The sequence below is a fragment of the Chrysemys picta genome, chromosome 7 (assembly GCF_011386835.1).
Source record: "Chrysemys picta bellii isolate R12L10 chromosome 7, ASM1138683v2, whole genome shotgun sequence".
In the NCBI taxonomy this organism is placed as follows: domain Eukaryota; kingdom Metazoa; phylum Chordata; order Testudines; family Emydidae; genus Chrysemys; species Chrysemys picta.
The window spans coordinates 5720355-5745419 of record NC_088797.1 but is presented as its reverse complement, the minus strand read 5'-3'; the positions used below and the strand labels follow the sequence as shown (position 1 = coordinate 5745419).

The 25065-nt window shown below is 45.3% G+C and overlaps 1 protein-coding gene across 6 annotated transcripts in view; it reads left to right on the top strand.

Annotated features, from left to right (window-relative positions):
- Window positions 1-25065, top strand: part of ADAMTS9 (ADAM metallopeptidase with thrombospondin type 1 motif 9) — a 140925-nt gene that overhangs the window by 59124 nt on the left and 56736 nt on the right. For all 6 annotated transcript variants that reach the window (XM_005297850.4, XM_005297849.4, XM_065550678.1 and 3 more), the window contains 12 exons: window positions 3182-3348; window positions 3461-3590; window positions 4325-4451; window positions 8021-8231; window positions 9446-9610; window positions 11214-11378; window positions 12380-12499; window positions 16764-16868; window positions 17007-17174; window positions 17381-17668; window positions 18948-19109; window positions 19714-19890. In XM_005297850.4, coding sequence (XP_005297907.2) covers window positions 3182-3348; window positions 3461-3590; window positions 4325-4451; window positions 8021-8231; window positions 9446-9610; window positions 11214-11378; window positions 12380-12499; window positions 16764-16868; window positions 17007-17174; window positions 17381-17668; window positions 18948-19109; window positions 19714-19890 — 1985 coding nt within the window. The remainder of the gene's footprint in view (window positions 1-3181; window positions 3349-3460; window positions 3591-4324; window positions 4452-8020; window positions 8232-9445; window positions 9611-11213; window positions 11379-12379; window positions 12500-16763; window positions 16869-17006; window positions 17175-17380; window positions 17669-18947; window positions 19110-19713; window positions 19891-25065) is intronic.

Genomic DNA, 25065 nt, shown 5'->3' with positions numbered 1-25065 from the left:
GCATGAAGTCAAATCTTCTTTAATGTTGCAGCGTAGACTATAGGGTCTAGGCCAGTTGTGATTTCTTTAACTGAATATGGCTGGGAAAGCAGCTCTTCCTATTAGGCCTGTTAGGCAAGTGAAAAGTGTGCATGTGTACACTCATTTCGCACTTCACGGAGTGTGAAATCTTAGGCCCTGGATAGTGTGAACCTTGTAGTAGTTACATAACAATCTAGGAGGAATTTGATGTTGTCATCAAGTCTGGGATGTCTAAACGGTCTCCCCTATTGTTGTAGGAAGGTGCACTAAATGGAATGGATTCCTTTAATGTGTTTTACTGCTGCTTAATAGTGTTAAGTCACAGTAGGAGGAATTTGGTTGGGGCTGAACCCTGCATTTTGAGGTTTTCCTTTGGCCGTGTACTTGTTAGCTGCTGAGCAATCTTTTGCTTTGTTCTCTCTCCTAGTTATGTTTCAACCCCTCCTTCCATGTTTTGATGGTAGCTTTAGGTTTTACAGTAGAGAGCCTTTGTAGTAACGTAGCTGTGATGGGTGAAATGGTGGGGAAACTAACTTCGGAAATTAGCTACATAATCGCATTAGTGTGAAGTTGTGCAGCAGACTGCTGTTTGCAGGAAACCGGTCCTTTTAGAAAGCAGTTAGGCTTTAAGCCGTCAGTGCTTTTGCATACCTCAAGATCTGGAATAAAACAAAAAAAAAGATGCTGCTGGCTGAACTCCATAGAAGGTGAAATCCAGGCAGCTCCGTTACTTGGCGCGTACCCTACCGATGCAGGATGGAAAGGTTCTACAGCCTGACAACCTTTACCGCGAACAACCTTGCCCGGCCCCTGTCTTTATCTGTGCAATTCGTGTGTTGCAATCTTTGAGGTGCAGTTTACACGTACTATTTAAAGACCAAGCTGGCACCTCTTTGCCGCCCCGCCTGTGCCCTGTCTTTAGGAGCGCCCTCCAGCAGTCTGCCTTTCTTCTAATAAGGCCTGGGGCCAGCGTAGGGTCTGCCTACACGGCAGCTGGAAGATGTGATTTCCCGCGCAGCCAGGCATACCCACGCTAGCTCTGCCTGCGTTCCCATTCTAAACCATGGCAGCAGGAAGGGCTACTTGCCCTGTGTCTGTTCCTAGGGCCTCTGTTGGGATTGTACTCAGCGTGACAAGCTACATGCCACAGGGAAAAGCCTCCTACCTGTGGTGTGGAGCGACACGCAACAGTGAAGGGCTCTGGCAATGGGGAAAGGCTCCGGTAGCTCGCTGCGGCTTCCCACTACCAGAGCTTTTCCCTGCCACGGGGAGCTGCCGGAGCCTTTCTCTGCTGGCAGAGTCTTTCCTTGTGGTGGGGAAAGTTTCCAGCAGTTCCGTGTAGCTAGGAAAGCCTCCAGCAATGGGCAGGCAGCGGGATACTGCTACAAATAGCCGTGTAGATGGGGGAGGCAGAGCTTGGGCGTGTAGAGACCCGTGCAGGGTAGATCCCTGAGGAGTTCAGGGGCGTCTCTACTCTACTGGCTCAAGCAGTGTCTCACCATCCACACAGCTGTTTGCATCCGTGCCAGGGGGCCATGCAATGTCTCTATTCTACGTGCCGTGTAGACGTCCCCATGGTCTCCCAGCGCGGAGCTGTGGTACACCACAGTAAGCAGGACCAGTCCTCAGCTGCAGGCACAGCGGTTGTATTGTCACTGCCGCTGTCCTCAAGCTCCTCTCCCTTGAGAGACCCAATGGGTTTGACTGGCAGAGGATCTACAAGGTCATCTTTAAATAATTCATAAGCTCCAAGTCCAGCAGGGACCATTGTGATTGAGTCTGACCTCCTGTGTAACGCAGGCCAGAGAACTGCCCCAAATAATTCCTAGCGCAGACCTTTCAGAAAAGCATGGGAGGGGTTGTCACCCCCAGGGGTGCAGACAGGTTGTCACCGCTGCACCTCTCTAACATCCCAGCTGGGCTGGCCCTTTTCTCACACTGCTTTGCTGGAGACACAGCCAGCCTCACCAGGCCCTGTTGTCACCCAGCAGGACAGCAGGTGGCGCCACACACCCAAACTGAGCTACCTCAGTGCTGTACCTAAGTAGGGTGACCAGATGTCTCGATTTTATAGGGACAGTCCCAATTTTGGGGTCTTTTTCTTATATAGGCTCCTATTATCCCCCTGGTCCCCTGCCCTGATTTTTCACACTTGCTGTCTGGTCACCCTATACCTAAGCCACTCAGACAGACAGACAATTTCCCAGCTCTCCAGGCTTGCACCACTCACTGGAGTATAAACCCAAAATTTGGCTGTCTTGCCCTGCACAGGGGTCTGTACAATGTAAGCTCAACCTTACCCTCGATCTGGGAAAGATATGCAACAGCCTCTGCTCACAGAGCTGAGATTTTCCCCCAGACACTTCACTCAAAGGCACACTGGTTTAGACAAAGCAAAAAAAAATGTATTGACTACAAAAGATAGATTTTAAGTGATAGCAAACAGATCAAAGCAGATTGCCTTCATCCCTTAACGGATCTTGTGGTCATTGGGCGATTCGATCGAGATCTGCCATGCCAGCTCTCTGCGCAGGGCTGGAGTGGTGGCACACAGAAGGAACACACGCATGCACTGCCAAACATCCATCAACATCTAACCACACATCCAATTTTGATTTAAAATCAGAGACACCATCGTGGGATAGAGTGTCCCCAGGCCTGAAATCCTCTCAATGCAGGAGGCTGTCAGGAAGCCATAGCTGTTCCCCCCAGCCCCTACATGAGTTAGGACAACCGAGGGCTCTTCTCACAGAGGGAGGCTCCTCTTCTCAGTCCCAGCCTGGGACCAGAAAAGGCCTGTCCTGCTGATTGCTCCCCATCCCCTCCTTTGAAAACTACAGCAGCTCCTCCCCGCTTCCAAAAACAACTCATTTTGCAGGGCTTGCAGTATGGATTTTTAACCCCCAAAAAAGTCTCAAAAGCTGCAAAATTGTAGCATGGCATTTCCAAAACTGTATGGGCAAACTCCTCAGCTGCTGGAAATCAGGGAGGGAAATCACTGAAGCCAATGCGGCTCCACCAGTTTACACCAGCGGAGGGTCTGGCCCCGTAGTTTTAAAATGTGTGTATACGGGACCTCCAATCAAGTGCTCGATCTATGTTGCTTCAGCGTGAGTTACTTATGTGCGTGTGGGGTTTTGTTTTTACCTCTTTTGCGCAGCCTTATCAAACAGTCATGGAGCCTTCATCTTGAATGGGGACTTTGTCGTCAGCATGTTTAAAAGGGAAATCAAAGTTGGGAATGCTGTGATCGAATACAGCGGCTCAGACAATACAATAGAAAGGATCAATTCTACGGAGCGCATTGAGCAAGAAATCGTTCTTCAGGTAAAGTGTACTTCTTTCATGCAAATGTACCTCCGCTGGGTTTTATTTGAGTGAAAATAGCACAGATATTGACTGGTCTTAGTTTATCCGCGTGTGTCTTTGTTTTCCCCAGATTCTATCCGTGGGTAATCTATATAACCCTGATGTTCGATACACATTCAATATCCCAATTGAAGACAAACCTCAGCAGTATTACTGGAACATCTATGGCCCGTGGCAAGCCTGCAGTAAACTTTGCCAAGGTATGTGCTTTGGAGTATTTTAAATCAGTCACGGCATTTTCTGGACTTTGGTGGTGGTAATAAATGCATTTTCACTTGCTTTCTCTGAGCTTCTTAGATCATATGAGGTTGATCATTTCCATGAGCTGTAGTAGTGGAATGATCTATGTTGCCTTATGCCAGCTGATAATGTTTAGCACTTTTCTGGTGCTTCTCCTCTTCAAAGCGCTTCACATACATTCATTCACTGAGCCTCACAACAACCTTATGAGGTATGGAAGTGTTGCAATGGGGAAACTGAGGCACAGAGCATTTCCTTCTCATTCCCAGAGCTGCAACAGGAGTCCATGTCAGAGCTGGGGTTAGCATTCAGGAGCATCTGTCTCTATACCTCTGTATACCTCTAGATGGGTGACGGGATGGATCAGTTGATTATCTGTTCTCTTCATTCCCTCTGAAACACCTGGCGTTGGCCACTGTCAGAAGACGAGACACTGGGCTAGATGGACATTTGGTCTGACCCAGTCTGGCCGTTCTTATACACTACCTCTCTCTCATTCACCAGTTGGACTAAAGTTGGATCCTTTGTGAGTTCATAATGCAGATGTCACATCTATAGTAGATCCCCTGGATCAAATAGATTTGCAGAGCACAATTTTGAATTTTTTTAAGAAGCTATTTTGAAAACAGACAGAGAGAGACTAGATTGGATCACTTTCCTGTATGTGTTTAAAAATTTATTTTTTCCTGTTTAGGGGAACGAAAAAGGAAACCCATTTGTACCAGAGAATCTGATCAACTCATGGTGTCAGATCAAAGATGTGATCGAATTCCCCACCCTGATCCAGTAACTGAGCCTTGTAGCACAGAATGTGAATTAAGGTGCACGGTACTCAGTCACGTATATACATTACATCATATATTTATTGCCTAGTCTACTTTCCTTTCACTGCCTTTTGCGGTTCCTTATTTCTCAGTGACCTATGCTTGCTGAAGCAGACAATAACATTGCTTTTGTAGGCTTCTGCAGAGTAATGTGGGGGAGGGATAGCTCAGTGGTTTGAGCATTGGCTTGCTAAATCTGGGCTTGTGAGTTCAATTCCTGAGGGGGCCACTTAGGGATCTGGGGCAAAAATCTGTCTGGGGATTGGTCCTGTTTTGAGCAGGGGGTTGGACTAGATGACCTCCTCAGGTCCCTTCCAACCCTGATATTCTATGATTCTATGAAAATTCTGCCGCAAGTTAATGGTGCGCACTGGCTTCTTTGTAGGAGGGAGTCGGGACATGTTTTGCTCTCTTCACTTCTGCTTGCCTTTCTATGGTGAAAGAAGCACTAACTGTAAGGGGCACATCCTTTATTCAGTGCTGCGAAATGTAGAAACATGAGACAAAAGCCTGTGATTCCTATCCTGGCTTGACCAACAATGCTGGGAACTGCATGGTGATCTTGTCTTCCCGGGAGAAGCAATCTGCAAACGTTAAAAAATAAACAAAAGTAGTCCCAAATCCAGCAAAGCAACTTAAGCATGTGCTTAACTTTAAGCATGTGAGTTGTCCTACTGGAGTCAGCGGGAGTACTTGTGAGCTGCAAGTTAGCATGTGCTGAAGTGTTTTGCTGGATGAGGGCCTTAGCCAAACAACTGCCTCTGACGATTACAGTATGGCGAAAGATTTTTGGGGGGAAAAAACTTTCTGAAAGAACCATTATTTCTAGACCTGTTTAACTTTTACACTTTTCATAGAATCCTAGAAGATTAGGGTTGGAAGAGACCTCAGGAGGTCATCTAGTCCAACCCCTTGCTCAAAGCAGGACCAACCCCAATTAAATCATCCCAGCCAGGGCTTTGTCAAGCCGGGCCTTAAAAACCTCTAAGGACAGAGATTCTACCACTAAATTGTGAACTTTTGAACTAAAGTGTGGGCAGAGAGGGGGTTAAGTGGCTGCTGCTGGGCCAGTTTAGTTTTTATCTAGATTCCAACTGAGAATGTGATGGTCCTCTCAGATTGTCATGATAACAGCTGAAAGGTTACTCAGTTGCCATTTCAACAGTTTGGAAGCTCCAGAGGGGGGAACACTAAAAGTTAGGAAAGCGATAACAGATTTGAGACTGACCTGTAAATCAGGACCTACTGACTCCAGATCTTTATTTTGTTCTCCTAGCTACTCTGCTGGAGTTTGGCCTTGTGGCCAAGTTGAAGAGCTCTGCATTTTCTATACAAGAGACTATAATTTGGGCTCTGATCCGATGCCTGTTGAAGTCAATGGGACTCGTTCCATTGACTTCAGTGGACATTAATTAATTCCCATGGATCTAATTCTGCAAGGTGCTTGGGCGAGGTGCTGAGTGCATTCAAGTCCCAAGTGGGCTCTCAGGACCTCATGTAATCAAGCCCCATTCACCATGTCATATCCTGCCAGTCTGCAATTGTAGTGAAGTAACCACAAGCACCTCCGATAGGGTCGGGGACAACTGGTGAAGAGGCAGTGATGCAAGCAGACCAGTTAAGCAGTCCTCGCTTGGAAAAATGGTGTCTGCATTGGATGATCTTTAGGGTGAGGGGCTTGGATAAAACCCAGAAGAGTGTGTGTATGTGTAGCGGGTGGGAGTGCAGATGGGGGATGTTTAAGAGGAACATGGAGAACACCCTCAAAAGAGTATGAAAGGCCAACTTCTGCTCCTAGATATGCAGGTGCATCTCTGCAAAGGCAGGATTCTACCCTGTTCAGTGCCTTGGGGCCTAGTCCCTCTCTGATGCCTGGGCAATCTGGCTGTGTAGATCGCATTAATGTCAATTACTTGCATGTATCCTCAGTACATTGATGGGAGAATAAACACAACTGCTCGCGACCAAATATGAAAGTAAGCCTTTAGGACTAAACATGCATTTAATTATTATTATTATTATTTATTATTGGTCTGGGGCCCATTGTGCTAGGATCTGTATTAATGGCACATTAAGAGACTAACCTTGCCCCCAAAGACTTTGCAAGATAAATCCAAAGGCTGGGAAACAAAGGTGATTGGGTTTCCCCAGGGTCACCTAGCAGATCAGTGGCAGAGCCAAGAAGAGAACTCGGGGCTCCAATTTCCCAGGCCAGTGGCCCGTCAACTGAACTGTGCTTTTTCTGCCACCCATCCAGCACTCTGTGATATAATTTAATATTTATATCAAGTCCTGATAGTGGAAAACGTGTTAGTCCCAGATTCTGGAGTGAGGAATCCCAATGGGGTGAATTAAAGTCTCCCGTCACCTGCACAGATCTATTCTAGTCATGAGGCAGGTATCGAAACATCGGAAAGCACATCTGGAGCCTGTTTTTTTTTTTCAGAAGCAAGGAGCACCCACAGCTCCAGCTAACGTCCCCGGGAACTGTGAAAATCAGACCTCTGGTGCCTTATGAAAACTGCACCATATATATGTGGCCATCAATTTAATGCAACCACTTGGGAAAAATCCAGGTTCAGCAGCAACAGCTGGACCTTAGCTCTCCAGCCTGGGGACAGCATGGAGGTGATTCTGGAGGATTCTGGAGAGAATGCCACACACATTGTATTCTTGCCTTCTTGCCATTTCAGTCTTAAAGGAGGATGTCTAATCTCCTAGCTTCAGGGTAGGAAAGGTAGCACGAGGATGTGGCTGTGGGATAGGAAAGTGTGTTCAAGAACCGAAAGGTGGACAAAAGCCCTGAGGTTCTCCGTTAAATGGCCTTAATTTTGGCATCACTGCCTGCGGGCAGTAGAAGCCCCCCTGGCAAACGCCAGGACCAAAGTCCCACCATCTGAGAGCCAGCACTTTTTAATCCCTGATAGAACTTTATTTGTATCCTCTACCTTGTACCAGTGCACAAATCACTCGGTTCCACTTCAGAGGGCTGAAAGTGTTGCTAAAGCATTCTACTCCATGGAATTACATTTGACGTACGCTTCATGCCCATACAAATCTAATACATTTGATGCCATGTTTTTGGAAAGCTTTTGGTTTTCTGAGGGTGAGGCATAGTCTAGGGGTCTGAACACAGGCCTAGAAGCCAGGAACCCCTGAATTCTAATCCTTGCTCTGCCACTGACCTTATCTGTGACCTTGGGTAGGTCACTTAAACTCACTGCCTTGGTTTCCCCATCCGTAAAAAGGGGCCAATAATACATATGTACATTCCAAGAGTGATGCAAGGAGTATTTAGCTAATGTTTTAGACAGCACTTTGAAGATGCAAAGCTTTGGGTGGTGTTGTAATGAGTTAAAAATCTATATAATTAAAGTACGTACATTCCTTATTTATGTAACATGATACTAACTGCATTATAGACATAGGATACTAAAAGGCAGCAACCCTTTCTGCTTCTGCTTTTCCTCTCCTCTCAAAACCAGGTTCCAGACTTACTATTTTAGACAGCATAAAACTGGCCGAGTTACTGATGGTGTTTTTGGGGGGGTGGGGTTTGTGCCCAGGTGGCATATTGCTAGAAAGAGCGAATGCACTGCGCAGTGCGGGCTGGGATACCGAACGCTAGAAGTCTACTGCACAAAGTACAGTAGGTCGGAAGGGAAGACCGAGAAAGTCGACGACCGATTCTGCAGTGGCCAAACCAAGCCAAATACTAGGGAAAAATGCTTTGGAGACTGTAACGTAGGAGGATGGCGGTATTCAGCCTGGTCTGATGTAAGTATGTCACCTGAGTGGTGAAATTTGCCTTGTTTCCGGTAAAAATTTCCGGTAAAAATCTCCAGCCTGTGTATTCTTGGCAGCTCCCAGTCAAATGTTTAGGTAGGGGAGGCACTTGGTCAGCCTAACCTAGTAATAAAAGTGGCTTTGGAAAGTATCCTGCAGTCTTCTGCTGCTGCTTTGAAGCCCTCTACTGGAATAGTGCGTTAGATGTACTCTGCAGTCGGTCAGTCCTGCATGGAGCCGTCATCAGGAGGAGCTAGTCCGTGAAACTGGTAGCTATAAATAGCACATGGAACTGGGAAACAGTGACGTTTCTGCTGATTTTTCAGCATGTTCTCTGGGTCCAAAGCTGCCCAGTAACGCATCCGCCATTGCTTTCTGCATTCCTCCGATGTCTGTAAAACAGATCTTGACCTTTCTCTGCACATACAGCTGCTAGCATAAAGAGTTTGTGTGTGGCCTTAGCATGCAGACTGAAATAAAGACAAGATTCTGTTTCATGACTGCAATATAAATCACTTGACTTTTTAAAATACTATGTATCTTGATCTTCGTTTCCACTGAGGCCCCTTTACACGGCTTTGGCACTGACACATCTTGAGGCCACGTAAAGTGCCCGAGTGGTGTAAAGGCACCTTGGTATAAATGGTAGAGGATGTAAAACAATCGGGGCTTTGGAGCGGAGCCCAGAGCTGGAGCGCGGAGCAGCTGTGAAGCTGCAGGTTTTTGTCTGGAGCTAGAGCGGAGCCGGAGCACAGTTCCAAAGCCCTGAAAACAGTTTTTGGTATTGAGAAGTTAAACCGGGCCACTGCTATTTACCATTTCTTATGATACAAGTACAAAAAGACACCAGTTGAATGAAATCGAAAGGCAACAAATTTAAAACTAATAATGGAACTCTTTTCTGGCACAACCCATAATGAAACCTGTGGAACTCATTGCCACAAGATATTATTGTGCTTGGTAAGATTTTAAAAAAAGAATATATAAGGGAAACAAACCTTTGTACTTCTGGTCAAAACCAGCCATCAGCTGCCTGGGCTTAGGAAGAAACTTGCCCTATGGGGACACTTTTGTACAGTTGTTCTTTATGGGGTTTCTTGCATCTCCTTCTGCGCATCTAGTCCAGGTTACAGGCCTACATAGACTACTGGCCTGGCCCAGAGTACAATTCCTATGTGTGTTGACTGAGTTTTTCTTTCTTTCAGTGCTCTAAAAGTTGTGGTGGTGGCACAAGGAGACGACGAGCCATCTGCGTTAACACCCTCAATGATGTACTGGATGACAGTAAATGCAGCCAGCAGGAGAAGCTCATTGCACAGCGCTGTAGTGACTTCTTGTGTCCACAGTGGAAAACAGGTGACTGGTCAGAAGTAAGTGTCTACTGTTTTAAAACCAAAAAAGGGAGAGTTCCATGGAGCTTGAAAGCTTGTCTCTTTCACCAACAGGTGTTGGTCCCATAAAAGATACTCCCTCACCCACCTTGTGTCTCTCATATCCTGGGACCAACCTGGGTACAGCAACACTGCACTTAGTAGTCAGCCTGCACTGATGTGCCTGTCTTTACCCATGACTGATGAATGGCTACTAAAGACCAGATTCTTTCCCTTAGAGGCCATTTTTCTGTCTGGAAAGCATGTGCCTACAATAGGGAAATGAGGCATTACTCCAGCTCCATGGGTGCTTTGTCGCCTTTGACGGGGCTCATGGAGATGGGTATGCCTGCCCCCTAGCTCCACAAACGCAAACCCCAGTAGCTCGTCTAAACAGGGCTCACTTCTCCACGGGGCATATTATTTCAGGAGTCAAAGAAATGAGATGACAGAGGAAAAATCCTGCAGTGAGTGCACTTTGGTCTTTGGTCCAACTCCGGCGCCTAAGAACATGAGCTGTGTTGCAGAAAGGGAGAGCGTCAGCCCCTGGGGTTGTGATGCCTTTGGGCTGGCAGGAACGTGGAAAGAGGAGCACTTTGCTACATCTTTGCAGAGATGTTGCCAGTACTCCTGTCCCCATTGAGGCCCGGCTAGTGCTTGGCTGTGGCCTTCCAGACTCCTCGGGCCCTGGAGACAGATCATGGCTGCCTTCTGCACTGGATTGGTTTGGAGGCAAGGGCTTCTGCACCCTTTCTCCCCGGCACACCTCCCATTTTGACCCTCACGCTACAGCATCCGTAATTTGATCCTTTGCTTTCTGGCACTTCTTAAGAAGTTCTAGGGCAGGGGTAGGCAACCTATGGCATGGGCGCCGAAGGCGGCACGCGAGCTGATTTTCAGTGGCACTCACACTGCCCAGGTCCTGGCCACCGGTCTGGGGGGCTCTGCATTTTAATTTAATTTTAAATGAAGCTTCTTATACATTTTAAAAACCTTATTTACTTTACATACAGCAATAGTTTAGTTATATATTATAGACTTATAGAAAAAGACCTTCTAAAAACATTAAAATGGCACGCGAAACCTTAAATTAGAGTGAATAAAAGAAGACTCGGCACCACACTTCTGAAAGGTTGCCGACCCCTGTTCTAGGGAGCCAATAACAAGAATGTTAGCAACACAGAGGAAAAGTTACACTGCTGTAAAGCTGCGCTAGCCACTGAAGTTAGTGGAGTTACACCAGGTTTACATCAGAATCCAGCCCAGTAAATCCTGTATGAGTTGCACTGTACATCCTTAATTACATGGATTTACCCAAACAGGGTGATTAATAATAATCCTGATATTTCTCCATGTTCTTTGACTTGATGTTATTTTCAACCCTCCCTGTATGTTTGTTTTGACCCCCATAGTTCTCTTTAAGCTCCAGTTGGTGCTATGAACCAACTCCTCTTAGTTAAAGACACGCCTCTAAGCAAACAATTGTGGTGGTTTCTGGTCTGATTTTAATATCACGGGCAGATTCTCAACTGCTGTCCATCACCGTAGTTCCATTGACACCAGCTAAGGATCTGACCCCGAGTCTGTGATTTGCTCCTTGCAGTGCTTGGTAACCTGTGGGAAAGGGCACAAACATCGCCAGACTTGGTGCCAGTTTGGAGAAGATCGATTAAACGACAGGTTTTGTGATCCGGAGAGTAAGCCCAATTCTGTGCAGACCTGTCAGCAACAGGAATGTGCGGCGTGGCAAGTAGGACCCTGGGGACAGGTAATGTAAGAGACTCTGTTTCCTTCTGCTCCTGGTATGAATGGTCTGACAGCAGTAGCAGGACCATGTGAAATTTCATTTGTGTTTATAATAGATTGGCCAAGATTTTCAGAAATGGGTTTCCAAGCTTAGACTATGAAGTCCATATTTAGGCACCTAAATAATAGCAATACCCGCTCTGGTACTGAGAGCCCACTTGGGACTTGAGGGCACTCAGCACCTCGCCCAAGCACTATACAAAAGAGGTTAGTATCGCTACCCTCATTTTACAGATGGGGAAACTGAGGCACAGAGGGCTGACGTGACTTGCTCAAGGTCATCCAACAGCTGAGCTGGAACTGGAGCCCAGATGCCCTGAATCCCAGGCCAGTGCTCTATCCACTAGGCAATATTACCTCCTTTTAATAAGAAGGGGCCTGATTTTCATAAATGCAGCGCCCATTGACTTTCCGCAGCCCTTTTTCAAAATCTTGCCTTAGTTTTTGTTGTGTTTCAAATTTATTTCCACAGAGGGGAAAATAAGCAATCTGTCCTAATTTCTTCCAGAGAATTCTGTCATCTTGATTTCCATTGCAGCTGTAACTTTTATGATTTAGTTATTTAATTTTTTTTTTTTTTTTAAGTTAGCTAGACCACACAAATTACTGATCGGCATAATGCCTTTCATTCATGATCATGGTATGTTACTGGAAGTTTGCACAGCCTGCATGCAAAGCAATGTGACAGGGATTATACTAAATTCATATCCCACAGAATGGGAAATCATTTAAACACTCATACATCCGTATTTGAAGACGATAAATGAAGCATGCAGGATTCCGACGGAAGCAGTGAATTAAGTTTGACCTACTTTTAAGTTGAAATGATCGAAGTAGAAGAAAAAGGCTTTTTTACTTTTGGTGGATGTTATGAAAGCAATGATAGGCTTCGAATACACTACCCCGCTTAATATTGTCCAGGTCAAATCTTTGTTCAGTCTTTCTTATTTTTCCCCCTCCCAGTGCACAATGACATGTGGGCAGGGCTACCAAATGAGAGCAGTGAAATGTGTCGTCGGTGCCTATGTATCAGTAGTGGATGACAATGAGTGTAACGCTGCCACGCGGCCGACGGACACACAGGTAAATGTTACACTTCTCTCCATCTGTTGTTCCCATCCTGGCATTGCCTCTTTCAGGAGTAATAAAATAAACATGTCTTTCCTCTTTATTAATTGTTCCAGGCTTAGTAAATCAATACCAAGATCTGCTCTTTTGAAGATCCCTGAGCCCAGGGGAGGGCTAGCTCAGTGGTTTGAGCATTGGCCTCCTCCTAAACCCAGGGTTGTGAGTTCAATCCTTGAGGGGGCCATTTAGGGAACTGAGGTAAAAATCTGTCTGGGGATTGGTTCTGCTTTGAGCAGGGGGTTGGACTAGATGACCTCCTGAGGTCCCTTCCAACCCTGATAGTCTATGATTCTATCTCCTCAGCTGGTGCAAATCAACGTAGCTTTACTGACTTCAGTGGCACAATGCTAATTTATACCAGCTAAAGGTGTAACATCTACTCTGCAGTTAGACGCTTCCGGCTGCCCTGTGCCAGCTGACTTGGCTCACGGGGCTTGAGCTGTGGGGCTCTTCCATTGAGGTGCCAACGTTCGGGGGCCCTTCCATCTCACAGGGTCCTAGAGCCCGGGTTCCAGCTTGAGCCCGAATGTCTACAGCGCAGTTAAACAGCCCCGTGAGCCTGTGTCAGCTGGCATGGACCAGCCCCGGGGTTTTAATTGCAGTGGAGACGGACCGTCGGTGGCCAAACTTGAGTGGTTTGGGGCAGATCTCCGGCAAGAGCAGCAGAGCTTGTAGGCCGCGCCCTTTCTGCTCCAATGCTCTCTGTTCGCAAACCTGGCGGCGGGCAGGGCGTTCCAGTGTGCATTTTTGCCAGATCTGGTGAGGCTTGAACGTGTACGTAGGCCATGAAATGGATCTGTGCAGCCTTGTTGTAGTTGTCACGTGCTCTGTTTTTGATGTCGAAGCCGCAGTGGGCTTCCTAGTGTCAATTCTATACCAGGGAGCATGCCTAGGGTGACCAGATGTCCCGTTTTTAAAGGGACAGTCCTGTTTTTAAGCCCTCCTGCAGGTGTCCCAACTTTTTCTTAAAAACAGGCAAATTGTCCCATATTTTCTGTCCCCCTTCACCATCAGTACCGGCGGGTCCTGCTACTGGCTGGATCCCTTCTCGCGGTGAGTGGGTGGGTCCAGTGGCCGACAATAGGGGTGGGTGTATAAGGCTGGTGACGAGGCAAAGCTGCAGCGTGCAGGGCTGGCTCCCCCCCACACACTGCTCCATCAGCGCAGGCCCCCACTGCGTGCCAGCTCTTGGCCAGCAGGGCACTGTCCCCAGTCCCCGGGTGCGCATGGCAAGCTGCAGTGGCTAGTGAGTGTGGGCAGGCTACGTGTCGCCCATAGAGACAATAACTCAAAGAAGAAGGAGCGATGACTTACCTGTAGAGAAACAGGAGGAGTTTTTTGAGATGTTTTGTCCCTGTGGGTGCTCCACTACCCACCCTTCTTCTCCGCTGTCTTTGCCTCTGGGCTCCACGAATAGAAAACGGAGCAGCCGAGGGTCTTCCCCTCCTTGCATGCTCTCCTACCAGACTACAAGGATGCATAGGGCACTGCTGACAACAACAACAAAATCTCCAATCAAGAGCATGCAGGTGCACACACATCCTGACATGGAGATCCCATCGGACAAAACATCTCGAAGAACTCTAGTTACTGTATACATAACCTGCCCACAGAGGAGAGTCACGCTACCTATAAATGAAGGAATTTTAGATCTGGCAAAAGATCTTTGGGTGACTCCTGTCTCAGTTGCCACTACTTCACCGTGTGCTGATCCTAGATATCCAGTACTGTCCAAGGGTTTAGAGTATTTTTATACTTCTCCTACTCCATCTTCACTTGTTGTTACTGTTGCAAATGCAAAATCGAAACAAATAGGAAAGTCAACGCCCAAAGAAAGAGAATCAAGGAGACTAGACATCTTTGGACGGAAAATTTATTCCTCAGTGTTTACAAGTTAGGATAGCTAATTATCAAGCCATGCTACTCATGCTGTCTAAATATGATACTCTTCAACGGGCCATTCTGTTTGATTTTAAGAACAAGATACCTGTAGAAATTACAAATGAATTTAGATCAATCTGCGAAGAAGGTCACTTAATTGCTAAAACCGCACTGCAGGTTGCATTGGACACTGCTGATACTGGTGTCTGTCCAGTGGCTACAGCTATTACTGTGAAATGTGCATCACAGTTGTCTGCATCAGGTTTGCCTAAGGAAGGACAGGCAACCATTGAAGATTTGCCATTCGATGGACAGTTTGTTTAGTACTACAATGGATGAGTGTCCTCTTGAAAGGCTCAAGATCCGCTATTAGATCACTGAGTTTATAGACATATTAGTATTTAGAAGGAAGCAATTTAGTCCTCATCCTTCTTCCTCGAGATAGAGGAACACTTTTCTGATACTTTTATCAACAGAGATCTTCTGACCAATCCTAGATGAGATTGAGATATCAAAAGAGGACACCTGGTCCGTCATCCTCTTTGGTAAACTCACAATCAGGACATATGCAAAAGCATCAGATTTGATGCCACAGTCAAGGATCGTGGACTAATCTACAAGGATCTATACCTTTTCCTCCCTCGCTTTGGTTCCCATCTGTCTTTTTTTCAAGAAGGTTGGGTGACAGTGGATTCTTCACGAATTGAGGATGGTTACACCATTCAATTTCAATCTCTGCCTCCCTTCCAGTTCCTTTTTAGTAACTAGTCTCGTGAGAGCACTATGCATCAAGAGGGAGATGACGTAATCAATCCAGAAGCAACAGAATGGGTACCTCAAGAATTTGTGGGAAAGGGCTTGTATTCCCCTTATTTCCTCATACCAAAAAAGAAAAAAGATTGTCATCTGATCCTGTATCTCAGAAATTATTACAAATACATTTGATGCACCAAATTTGGCATGGTAACTCTAGCTTCCCATGGATTGGTTCATGACCCTGACCTTTCATGTGTTGATAAATACTGCACAGAAGAAACATCTACCATTTGTAGTTTTAGATGTAGGCTTTCCTTCCTTTTCTATTCATTCCAAAGATGTTAAGGAAGGTAAGACAAGAAGCAGCTCGGATTATACTGATGGCTCCTGCCTGACCTCACCAGTTCTGGCTCGCAGAACTCCTTGTGCAATCATCAGTTTATCACGCTTCCGGTTCAGAAGGATAGAATCACAGTCTAGCCCTACATCCAAATCCAGATTCTCTGTGTGTCACAGTGTGGGTGGTATCTGGATGACATTAGATAGGAAAAGTTCTGCAAAGGTACAGAATACAGTATATGCTACAATTATGTAAAGTTTGCAAAACGGAAGCATTTTTCATCATGGGCAATATGTAAAGGTCACGTTCCATCTCCATGTTCTGTTCCAGTTATTTTGGATTATTTATTACATTTAATACACTCGGGACTCTCTGTTTCAGTCAAGGTGTGTTTGGCAGAGATTTCAGCATTTCATCCGCCAATACAAGGGGATTCAGTTTTTGGACATCAATCAGTGAATAGATTTCTAGATCACAGTTGGGGAAACTGAGGCATAGGGAGGTGACGTGACTTGCCCAAGGTCACCCAGTAGGCCAGTGGCAGACGCAGGAATGGAACCCATGGCTCCTGAGTACCACCAGTTCAGTGCTCCGTCTTCTCGCTCACACTGCTTTGTGAAAGCCTGATTGAAAGAGGCATAAGACATTGACCAGACAGTTCCTTATTTGGAACATATTTGAGCAAGGTTAAAAATTTGTCTCATTCTTTCCAAAACCAGCGTGACTTATGATCAGTACATTTGCTCCAGGTCCAATTTTTTCATGTGATTAAAAAAATTAGTTTGGCTGGTATTTTTCAGTAGTGCTTAAGGGTGTTAGGAGCCCAATGGCCATCGAAAACTGTTAGGAGTTGGAACGCCTATTGCCTTATTGGTGACAATCTCTACTCTTGTCCCCAAAACTCCTTTCTTTGGAAGTTCATCATCATAAATGCAGATGACCTATGATTGTGAGGTTTGGTAGTTTTGAGGATATTGGCAAATCAAAAGCTGGATGCAATTCAGTTCCCCTCTTCCCCTGCCCCCCCCACCCCATGTATTGATTTCAAATTTTGCAGATCTGTCATGAGGACCTAAGAGCAGAACCTGCTTCTATTGAAGTGAAGAGTTTGTAAATAACAGATTGTAGGGCACCGTATATTTTTCCTTCTTTCTTAACTACATTGGGGAGATTACTTACCTGGAGCATCTGCGAATCAATAATCCAATATTTTTCATTTCCTCTCATATGTTTGTTTGCTAGGACTGTGAAATAGCAGCATGTCCTCTCCATCCAGCTGCTCCAGAAACGAAAAGATCTATGCCCAGCGTTCACAGGACACAATGGAGATTTGGATCTTGGACGCCCGTAAGTGTGTGGTCAATGGTTACGTTTTATAAGATGACATGTTTTTAGTTATCGTTGGTTTTGATTTTTATCCCAAAGTCTGTGACATTGCGCGACAGGAGATGACTTCTCACTAAACTACTTGCTGATCTTTCCTAGTGCTCAATGACATGTGGGAAAGGTACTAGGATGAGATATGTCAGCTGTCGTGATGATCAGGGCTCAGTGGCCGATGAAGCCGCCTGTTTTCACCTCCCTAAGCCTTCAGCGACAGAAGTGTGCTCCGTAACGCCGTGTGGACAATGGAAAGCCCTGGAGTGGAGTTCTGTAAGCAAATCCAGTTCTTACCACAATATAATCTCTATGGCCCGTTCCTTCAGTTTAGTTCATATATTTCTCATGTACTCTGTCATCCAGGTGAAGGGCAAGGAAGTTGAGATGTTTCAACTTCTTTTTATTAGCAAGTGGTTTCATTTTAAAAAGCATCTCTCCAGGCCGGAAATGAGTGTCTTCTTTTCCACTTGTCAATGCAGTGTTCAGTGACGTGCGGCCAAGGTAAGGCAACGCGGCAGGTGGTCTGCTTGAATTACAGCGACCAGGTGGTCGATAGAAGTGAATGCGATCCAGATGATCTCCCGGCAACGGACCAGGATTGCTCTGTGTCTTCCTGTCAGAACACCCATGACTCCGGCAGGCCAATCCACTCTTTCTCATACCCGGAGCATCCACCGAAACCGCACCCGGGGAGAAACCCAAACCAGAACGCTGGCCCCGCGCACATACCAGGGGGCAACCAGTGGAGAATCGGCCCATGGGGTGCTGTAAGTGTCACTTCAGGCCAAATTATGAACCCTGTGTTCCCCCTGCACAGATGTGCAATTAGGGGGGGGAGGGATAGCTCAGTGGTTTGAGCATTGGCCTGCTAAACCCAGGGTTGTGAGTTCAATCCTTGAGGGGGCCACTTGGGGATCTGGGGCAAAAAATCAGTACTTGGTCCTGCTAGTGAAGGCAGGGGGCTGGACTCGATGACCTTTCAAGGTCCCTTCCAGTTCTAGGAGATGGGATATCTCCATTAATTTAGGTACTACCTCACTCCCCTGCACTCACTACCCATATGGGCCTTCTATTCCTTTGCCCATGCATACGGGTGGATCCTTAGCTCTGCTCTTCCAATCACCAGAGAGCATGGCAGGGTAAGTAACCTGCCGGGCAGAGGGCTGGCAACGTTACTTCCCTTGAGGCCAAGGACTAACTAGGGATCAGATGGTGCCTTTGAGTCCCCATGTGGCTCCTGGTCTTCTCCTGGGGCAGCGCCGCTCTGCTCCTTGCTAAGGGCTAGCGACCAACCACAATTGAGACTGTCTTTTTTTTTTTTCTAAACACACCCTGTGAACGCAGATTTGAAACAGTGCATTGCTAAGGTCCCGCTTCAGCAAGGTGATGAGGTGTGGGAGGAGTTTTAAATATCCGAGTGAAGTCAGTGGAATGGCTCAGGCACTTAAAGTTATGCCCATGCATAATTCCTTCGCTGAGTTGGGGCCTAAAGCATCATGGGGGATTTGATGTTGGTAACAACAGGCTTTTCTGCTTGATTTACGGAGACTGCAAAGCACAGGTGCCAGCTTCCTCATTTCGCTGGGGGTGTTCGACCCCCGTTCCGCCCCAGGTCCCCACCTCTTTTCCCCCTCCCCCAAGTGTGCCTGCCCTCACTCTGCCTCTCCCCCTCCCAGTGCCTCCTGCACGCCACAAAATTGATTTGTGGCAGGCGGAGGGCGCTGGGAGGGAGGAGGAGCAGCTGATCGGTGGAGCTACCAATGGGTGCTGAGCACCCACTGTTGTTTTTTCTGTGGGTGCTCCAGCCCCGGAGGACCCCCAGAGTCGGCACCAATGCTGCAAAGGTAAAAGGATGTTAGTTGTGCTAATGCCATAGACTTTATATTTGTCTATTAACTCTAGCTCCTTTGGCGGGAGGTGGGGGTTTCACTTCCTGTTGCACGAGCGCACTCCCAGAGCTGAGTGTTCTCATGGCCCTTTGGGAGAGCCAGTGGACGCTAAGCAATAACTGGACTTCATGGCAGCGTGGGTGATTGTGTTTTGCAGTGCTCTAGTACGTGCGCTGGGGGATTCCAGCGGCGGGCTGTGGTGTGCCAGGATGAAAACGGATATACTGCAAGTAACTGTGATGAGAAAGCAAAACCTGTTGAGCAGAGATCATGTGAATCTGGCCCTTGTCCTCAGTGGGCTTATGGCAGCTGGGGAGAGGTGAGAGCCAAGTGACCCTTTTCCTAACTCTCAAGACATAAGCCAAGGTTTTCAGTTGGGGGGGCAGGGCGGGGAGTTGAAAAATGAAAGAAAAAAATACTGACAATGGTTAACAAAATGTTTTGTTTACTGAAAAGCGAGTTCTTGGGAGCTGAAACAGTTCTGTAAAGTGTCTGATAATGTTTTCAATTAAGTCTGTCGCAGAAACTTTTCCAGACAATGACAGATTTTGAAAACTCTCTTTAAAAAAGGCCATTTTTTGAGAGAAAAGCTACTCGTTTGAATTATGTCAACCTGCTCTCGTGAGTTTAGTGTCCAGCTTCAGACATCTTCAAAAGCACTGGGCTGGTGTTTAGCACTTTCTAAAACCTGGTCCCGTTTAATGTGTCTTATCCTGAGCACCCAAAAATAGTGGCCCCCAAAATCTCTGGTCCCTTCTGAAAATTTAAAAAAACACCAACACCCTCTTCTGGGGCCTGTCTCACCCGACCCTGAAGTCCGTGGAAAGACTCTCATTGGTTTCAATGGGGGTTGGCTCAGACAATGCTCCATCTGCAAATTACTAATATTATAACTCCGTTCTCTGTTGATTTCCTTTCTCTAGTGCACAAAGTCATGTGGTGCAGGAACAAGAACAAGGCTTGTGGTGTGCCAGCGCTCTAACGGTGAAAGGTTTCCCGACCTGAGCTGTGAAATTCTCGACAAACCACCAGACCGTGAGCAGTGTAATATGCGGGACTGTCCTAGAGATGCTGCCTGGAATGCTGGTCCGTGGAGCTCGGTACGACCATAACATATTTCTCTTTGTGACTCTTTTTATAGATGTTCCATACCAACAAATCTAATATGCTTAAAGCCAAGGTGTTAATATTTTGTGTCATAAAACTGCACTTAAAGAAGATTATTTACAATATATTCAGCGTGACACATTCAGGAAGGGCTTACATTAGCAAGGTAAACTCCTTTAATTTAAAAGGCACTTTCTGCTAGATAACCAACTTTGTACATTTTATTACATTGCAAGCACTATGCATTACGAGTCTTGGTTATGACTGAGTTCTTTGCATGCAAATTAAAACCTGGCATTTTAAGCAGTACATTTAAATTTAAATGAAAGTTTTGATTATATTTTAGGTTAATATTTTATCGTGCACTTCTTAGTGCACATGTTTGCATTTTCTCTGCAAAAAAAATTGTAGTTACAGGAGGATTTTGGTGCTACGTTGCCCTCATTCACAAGTATGTGTCTTTCTAAGTGTGTATATATTTATAAATATATACACACCACACAGAAAACACAGGCACATTCCTACATTAGTATAATGCATATATACATGTATATGTATTTCTATATACACCTCTACCCTGATATTACGCCACCCGATATAACACAAATTCGGATATAACGTGGTAAAGCAGTGCTCCTGGGGGGCGGGGCTGCGCTCTCTGGCGGATCAAAGCAAGTTCGATATAACGCAGTTTCACCTATAACGCGGTAAGATTTTTTGGCTCCCTAGGACAGCGTTATATCGGGGTAGAGGCGTATGTACATGTCTGTTTATACATATAATGTCCTTTATTCTCAGCTGTGGAGCATATAGTGCAACTGATGAGGGGCCATGCTTAAAGTGGCTTTAAGCTACCCTTGCATATTTCTCTGATCCTTGGTCCGATCCCCAACCACTGCTCTAAATTACACTAGCTGCCCGTGGGACTATCATGGCAGCCAGGGATCAACAGCAAGTAGGGAAGCCCCCTTACTTTAGGTCACCTTTCCTCTCCGACCTCTGGGAGGGGAGTGGAATAGGAGTGGTTATGGTGGCTCTGTGCCACTGGGACGATTCTCCTGCACTGGAGTGATCCACCCACAGCTTCAGCTCTAATGCAGGGGATGATCTGGACCATTATATAGCGTCCTGTAGCTTAAAACTCTACCTTGCCCAGCCTGGGGTCTTTCTGCTCTGCAAGGTGAACTCCACGGAATAATACTGACTTCCTGTATAAAAGGCCCTCTCCGCCTGAGGACAGGTGGAATTCTAGTGCTCCTGGCTGGTTGCTAACAGGCGCTCTTACACTGAAGTGAGTGTGGGACTTGGGACGCTGGCTAAATAAAATGAAAACCATTTGATGTGACCATTTTAAAATGACATGCAAACACGTGTCAAAATGTATTGTATATTTTGTTATAACGTAGCTGAAGGTTTTTTAAAGGTGATTTGACTTGAAAGCACTTTATAAAAAAAAAAAGAGGCCTTTTTGTAATATATTGACTTCCTTAAACACTATGGTTTTAAAAGTCACATTGCTGGAGTTTAACGTCACTGTAGTTTCTGTGGATGCTTTTGGTAACATTTCTAATATTTTTTTCATACCTCAGTGAATTATGTGATAGCCATAACATTGCTGAATAGTATTTATACGGTGCTTCATCATTACAAGGGACAGATCTGAAATATTTAATGTGAGGTGCTAATGTATCACTTTTATACTGATAGTTGGTGCTAACAGTGAATGAGCTGAGCACTACTCGATACCCGATGCAGTTGTTTTGTCCCACAACTACGTACTGAAAATTGCTGCTAACTTCTAGTTCATGTGCTTGAATGTTTGCAAGACCCAAAGGAGATGGATAGACTGTTCTGTTGTTTTTTTGGTGTAATCCAGCATTTGGCATCATCACCACGTCTCTTCGGGAACAGACCATAGGGCTGTACGCAGCTCTGGCGTAACTGTCAATTTCAGTGGCGTTGTGCCCACTTACACCACAGCTGAATCTGCCCCCCAGTGTTTGATAGACAGGACTCCATCCTGCATTCCTTCCCCAGCCAAACCTCCCAGTGATACCAGGGGTCAATGAGCTGGGTCAGGTGTGCAGAATCAATCTTGCAGCACTGGGTGCATGCAGCCGTAAACTGTGTTCTTAGTCGTATGCTAATTAATGTTTGCTCTAACTCTTCAGTGGAGAATCTTGTGACCAAAGTATTCAGTAGTAGCGTCACTCGCTCCTACCGTCCTTTCTCTTGCAAAGTTCCCGCTGGAGAAAGATTTTCAGAACTGAGCCACTATTGTTCTTATGTAGGGTCTTGATTTTTCATGTCAAGTATCTTATCTGTTATTTGCCCGAGCTCTGCCGTAAGTGATTCCAGAGCTGTATTTGAGGACCTGGATGATAATCTGTGGGCTCAACAAGGAACCAAAGTTTTGTCTCTCCTGAAAAATATAATAAATATATATGTATCCCTCGTTTTCATATTACCATGCGCTACTACAGTAGGTAGTAGGGAGAGTCCAATTTTTATTATTGTATTGCCTCACATGCTTCTAGTTCTGACATTGATTGCAGACGTCATTCGGTAGCCGTTCATACTTCATCTGTTCCGATGGAGTGTCACTACCATATTTTTGGTCACTTTTGAAACAAGAGTGTAGTATTAGCTGAAACTTTTCAGCCGTATGGATTTATGTATTTATGTAATAAAGTGTATTTATTTTTCCAATATTGTTATTTAATTTTATATAAATCTTGCATACATTTACAATGTTGAATGTTAACATCGAACAGTGAAAATTAAAGACAAGTAGAATGTAATCAGAAATGAATTTGTAGAATGATTTCTTGAGTCTTATGCTAAACTACAATAATACACTTAATGCTATAAGATGGCAAGACTTTCTGAATAGGTAATGTAAGATTATATCTTCTGTCAACAGTTTTTTAAAAATCAGTATTATTTACTTAGTGCTTCTCTAAGGAAATCAGTCATTCATACTAAGTAATATAAACTATATTTAGAAAGACATACATTTAGTTACTTTTGCAATAATAAGACCTCTCACTGTGACTATGAAGTACAGATGAGTCATTTCATGCAAGTATTTAATTGGATAGTGTTCTTGCATGATTGACTGAAATGTATTATGTAAAACAGCAGAACTTAGACTGTTCATTTTATTCATATTTAGTCCTGCAGCCCTTACTCAGGCAGATTTTTGTAGTTACCTTTTATGAAATCAGATGGGGGGAGTTTTATCTGACCTAAACATTTCAGGATGTAGCCGATAGATAGAGATTTTATATATAAAATTTGTAAAGCTGTGTGTGAAATCCTACCATTATCATATGGCATGGCAGGTGTAAATGCTTTAAGCATTACCTTTGTAATGTACATTCCGGGGGAACAAAAGAATCACAAAACCATGTGGTACCTTTGAAACTCCTTGTTTATTCAAGAACATTTAGCGTTCAAGCACTGGGGGAATCATCATCCATCTGATAGACCTGCTTTTAGGACACAAACATATAAAGACTGTGACTGGGGATAACTAATACTTTCTTAACATTCAGGTGCATAATTAAGTTGGCTGAGAAAGAACAACTTTTTATGTACATGCAAATGGTGAAGGGAAACATTCGCACACTTCTAAAAACTAGGTCATCAAGAATCCGTACACTCAGAACCTTGAATCCATGTATCCAAAAACTGTCTGGGTGAAATCCTGATCCGGTTGAAGTCAATGGGAGTTTTCCCACTGACTTCAATGGGATCAGAATTTCACCCTCCTTAGTATAGAATCCCCACTGAAACTGATGTGAGTTTCTTACACAGAGGTCATGGCGAATTGAGCACTAGAGTTGTGAAAGCCAGTTCTTTGAAAGCGTAAGCAAATCATAGGGTACCTACTAGTAATATCTCTGTATTTATTGAGGTGGGTCTCTTATACCCTCACTGCGTGAGTATTGTACTCAGTGATTTTAATGCGGGTTATGTCAAATACTTGCAGAAGAAACTGTGGCCTCATTCTGCCATTCGATCCACGTGGGCAGACCAGTCCAGGCCTCGAGTCCTATAACTGCATTTGCAAAACAACATCTGATTGGCTGCATACAGTTTATCAAAAGCCCGCCAATAATCTAGACTTTGGTTTGCTAAATCATGAGGCTACATCAACACTGCAAACAATCCTATTAAAACTGAGCACTTCAAACCAATGGCATACAGTGATTAGAGGGTAAATAATCAGGGTGTATGGTTTCTCAAGAAAATAAATGATTGCATTAGTGTACCCTAATAGATAGCACAGCTGTACATTGATATGAGATCAGTATAATGAAGAAATTACTTATCACAGGCTTCACAACCTGCTCACTTCTCTTCTGATTAGAAAACACAAAGGGTCCAGTGAAACAGTTATTTTACCCAATGCTATCCCCTTGGTTTCAGTTGTGACAGTCACAGAGCTGCCTGGCAGTGGGGTATAAGTCAGTGTTGAATTTGGCTTGTATTTGAGATAACTCTAGAAGACTATTATCATTTTAAACATGATCTACTGTGTGATTTTTGCCAGCAGGTCTCCTTGTTTATCCATCATTATTATCAAAAGACTTTAGCCAACAGAAATGTTCAAAGGGGATTTAGGGCCAGATTTTTAAAAGTATTTTAGGCGCCTAGTGGGATTTTCAAAAAGCATCTAGGCACCTAAAACTCATTGATTTCAACTGAGAATAAGTGACTAGATGTTTTTGAGCATCCAAATAGATGCCCTAATTTTGAAAATGAGACTCCGGTACTGCAATGCTGAGTGCAGCAACACCTAAATACCTTTTCAAAATCTGGGCTTATGGGCATGTCTGCGCTACACCCTAAGTCGATCTCTGTTACTGCGGTGGCTGATATTTACACTGTCGGTGGTGTGCATCCTCACCAGGAGGTGAGGGGTATTGGGGGGTGGGTGCTGAGAGCCCTCCGCGCAGCTCCCTGCCAGGAGCCCAGTTGCTTCCTTCCCCGGCCGGTTCTCGGTTCCCCGTTCCCAGCTGGCAGTGGGGGTCAACCACCTGGGCTGCTTCTCGGCTCCTTGAGTGGGGAGTCTCTGGGCAGCAGCCCGGCTGGGAGTGGGAAGACAGGGGCAGCCAAGTTCCAGCTCCCCAGCCTTTTTATCAATTTCATGGCTCCAGCAA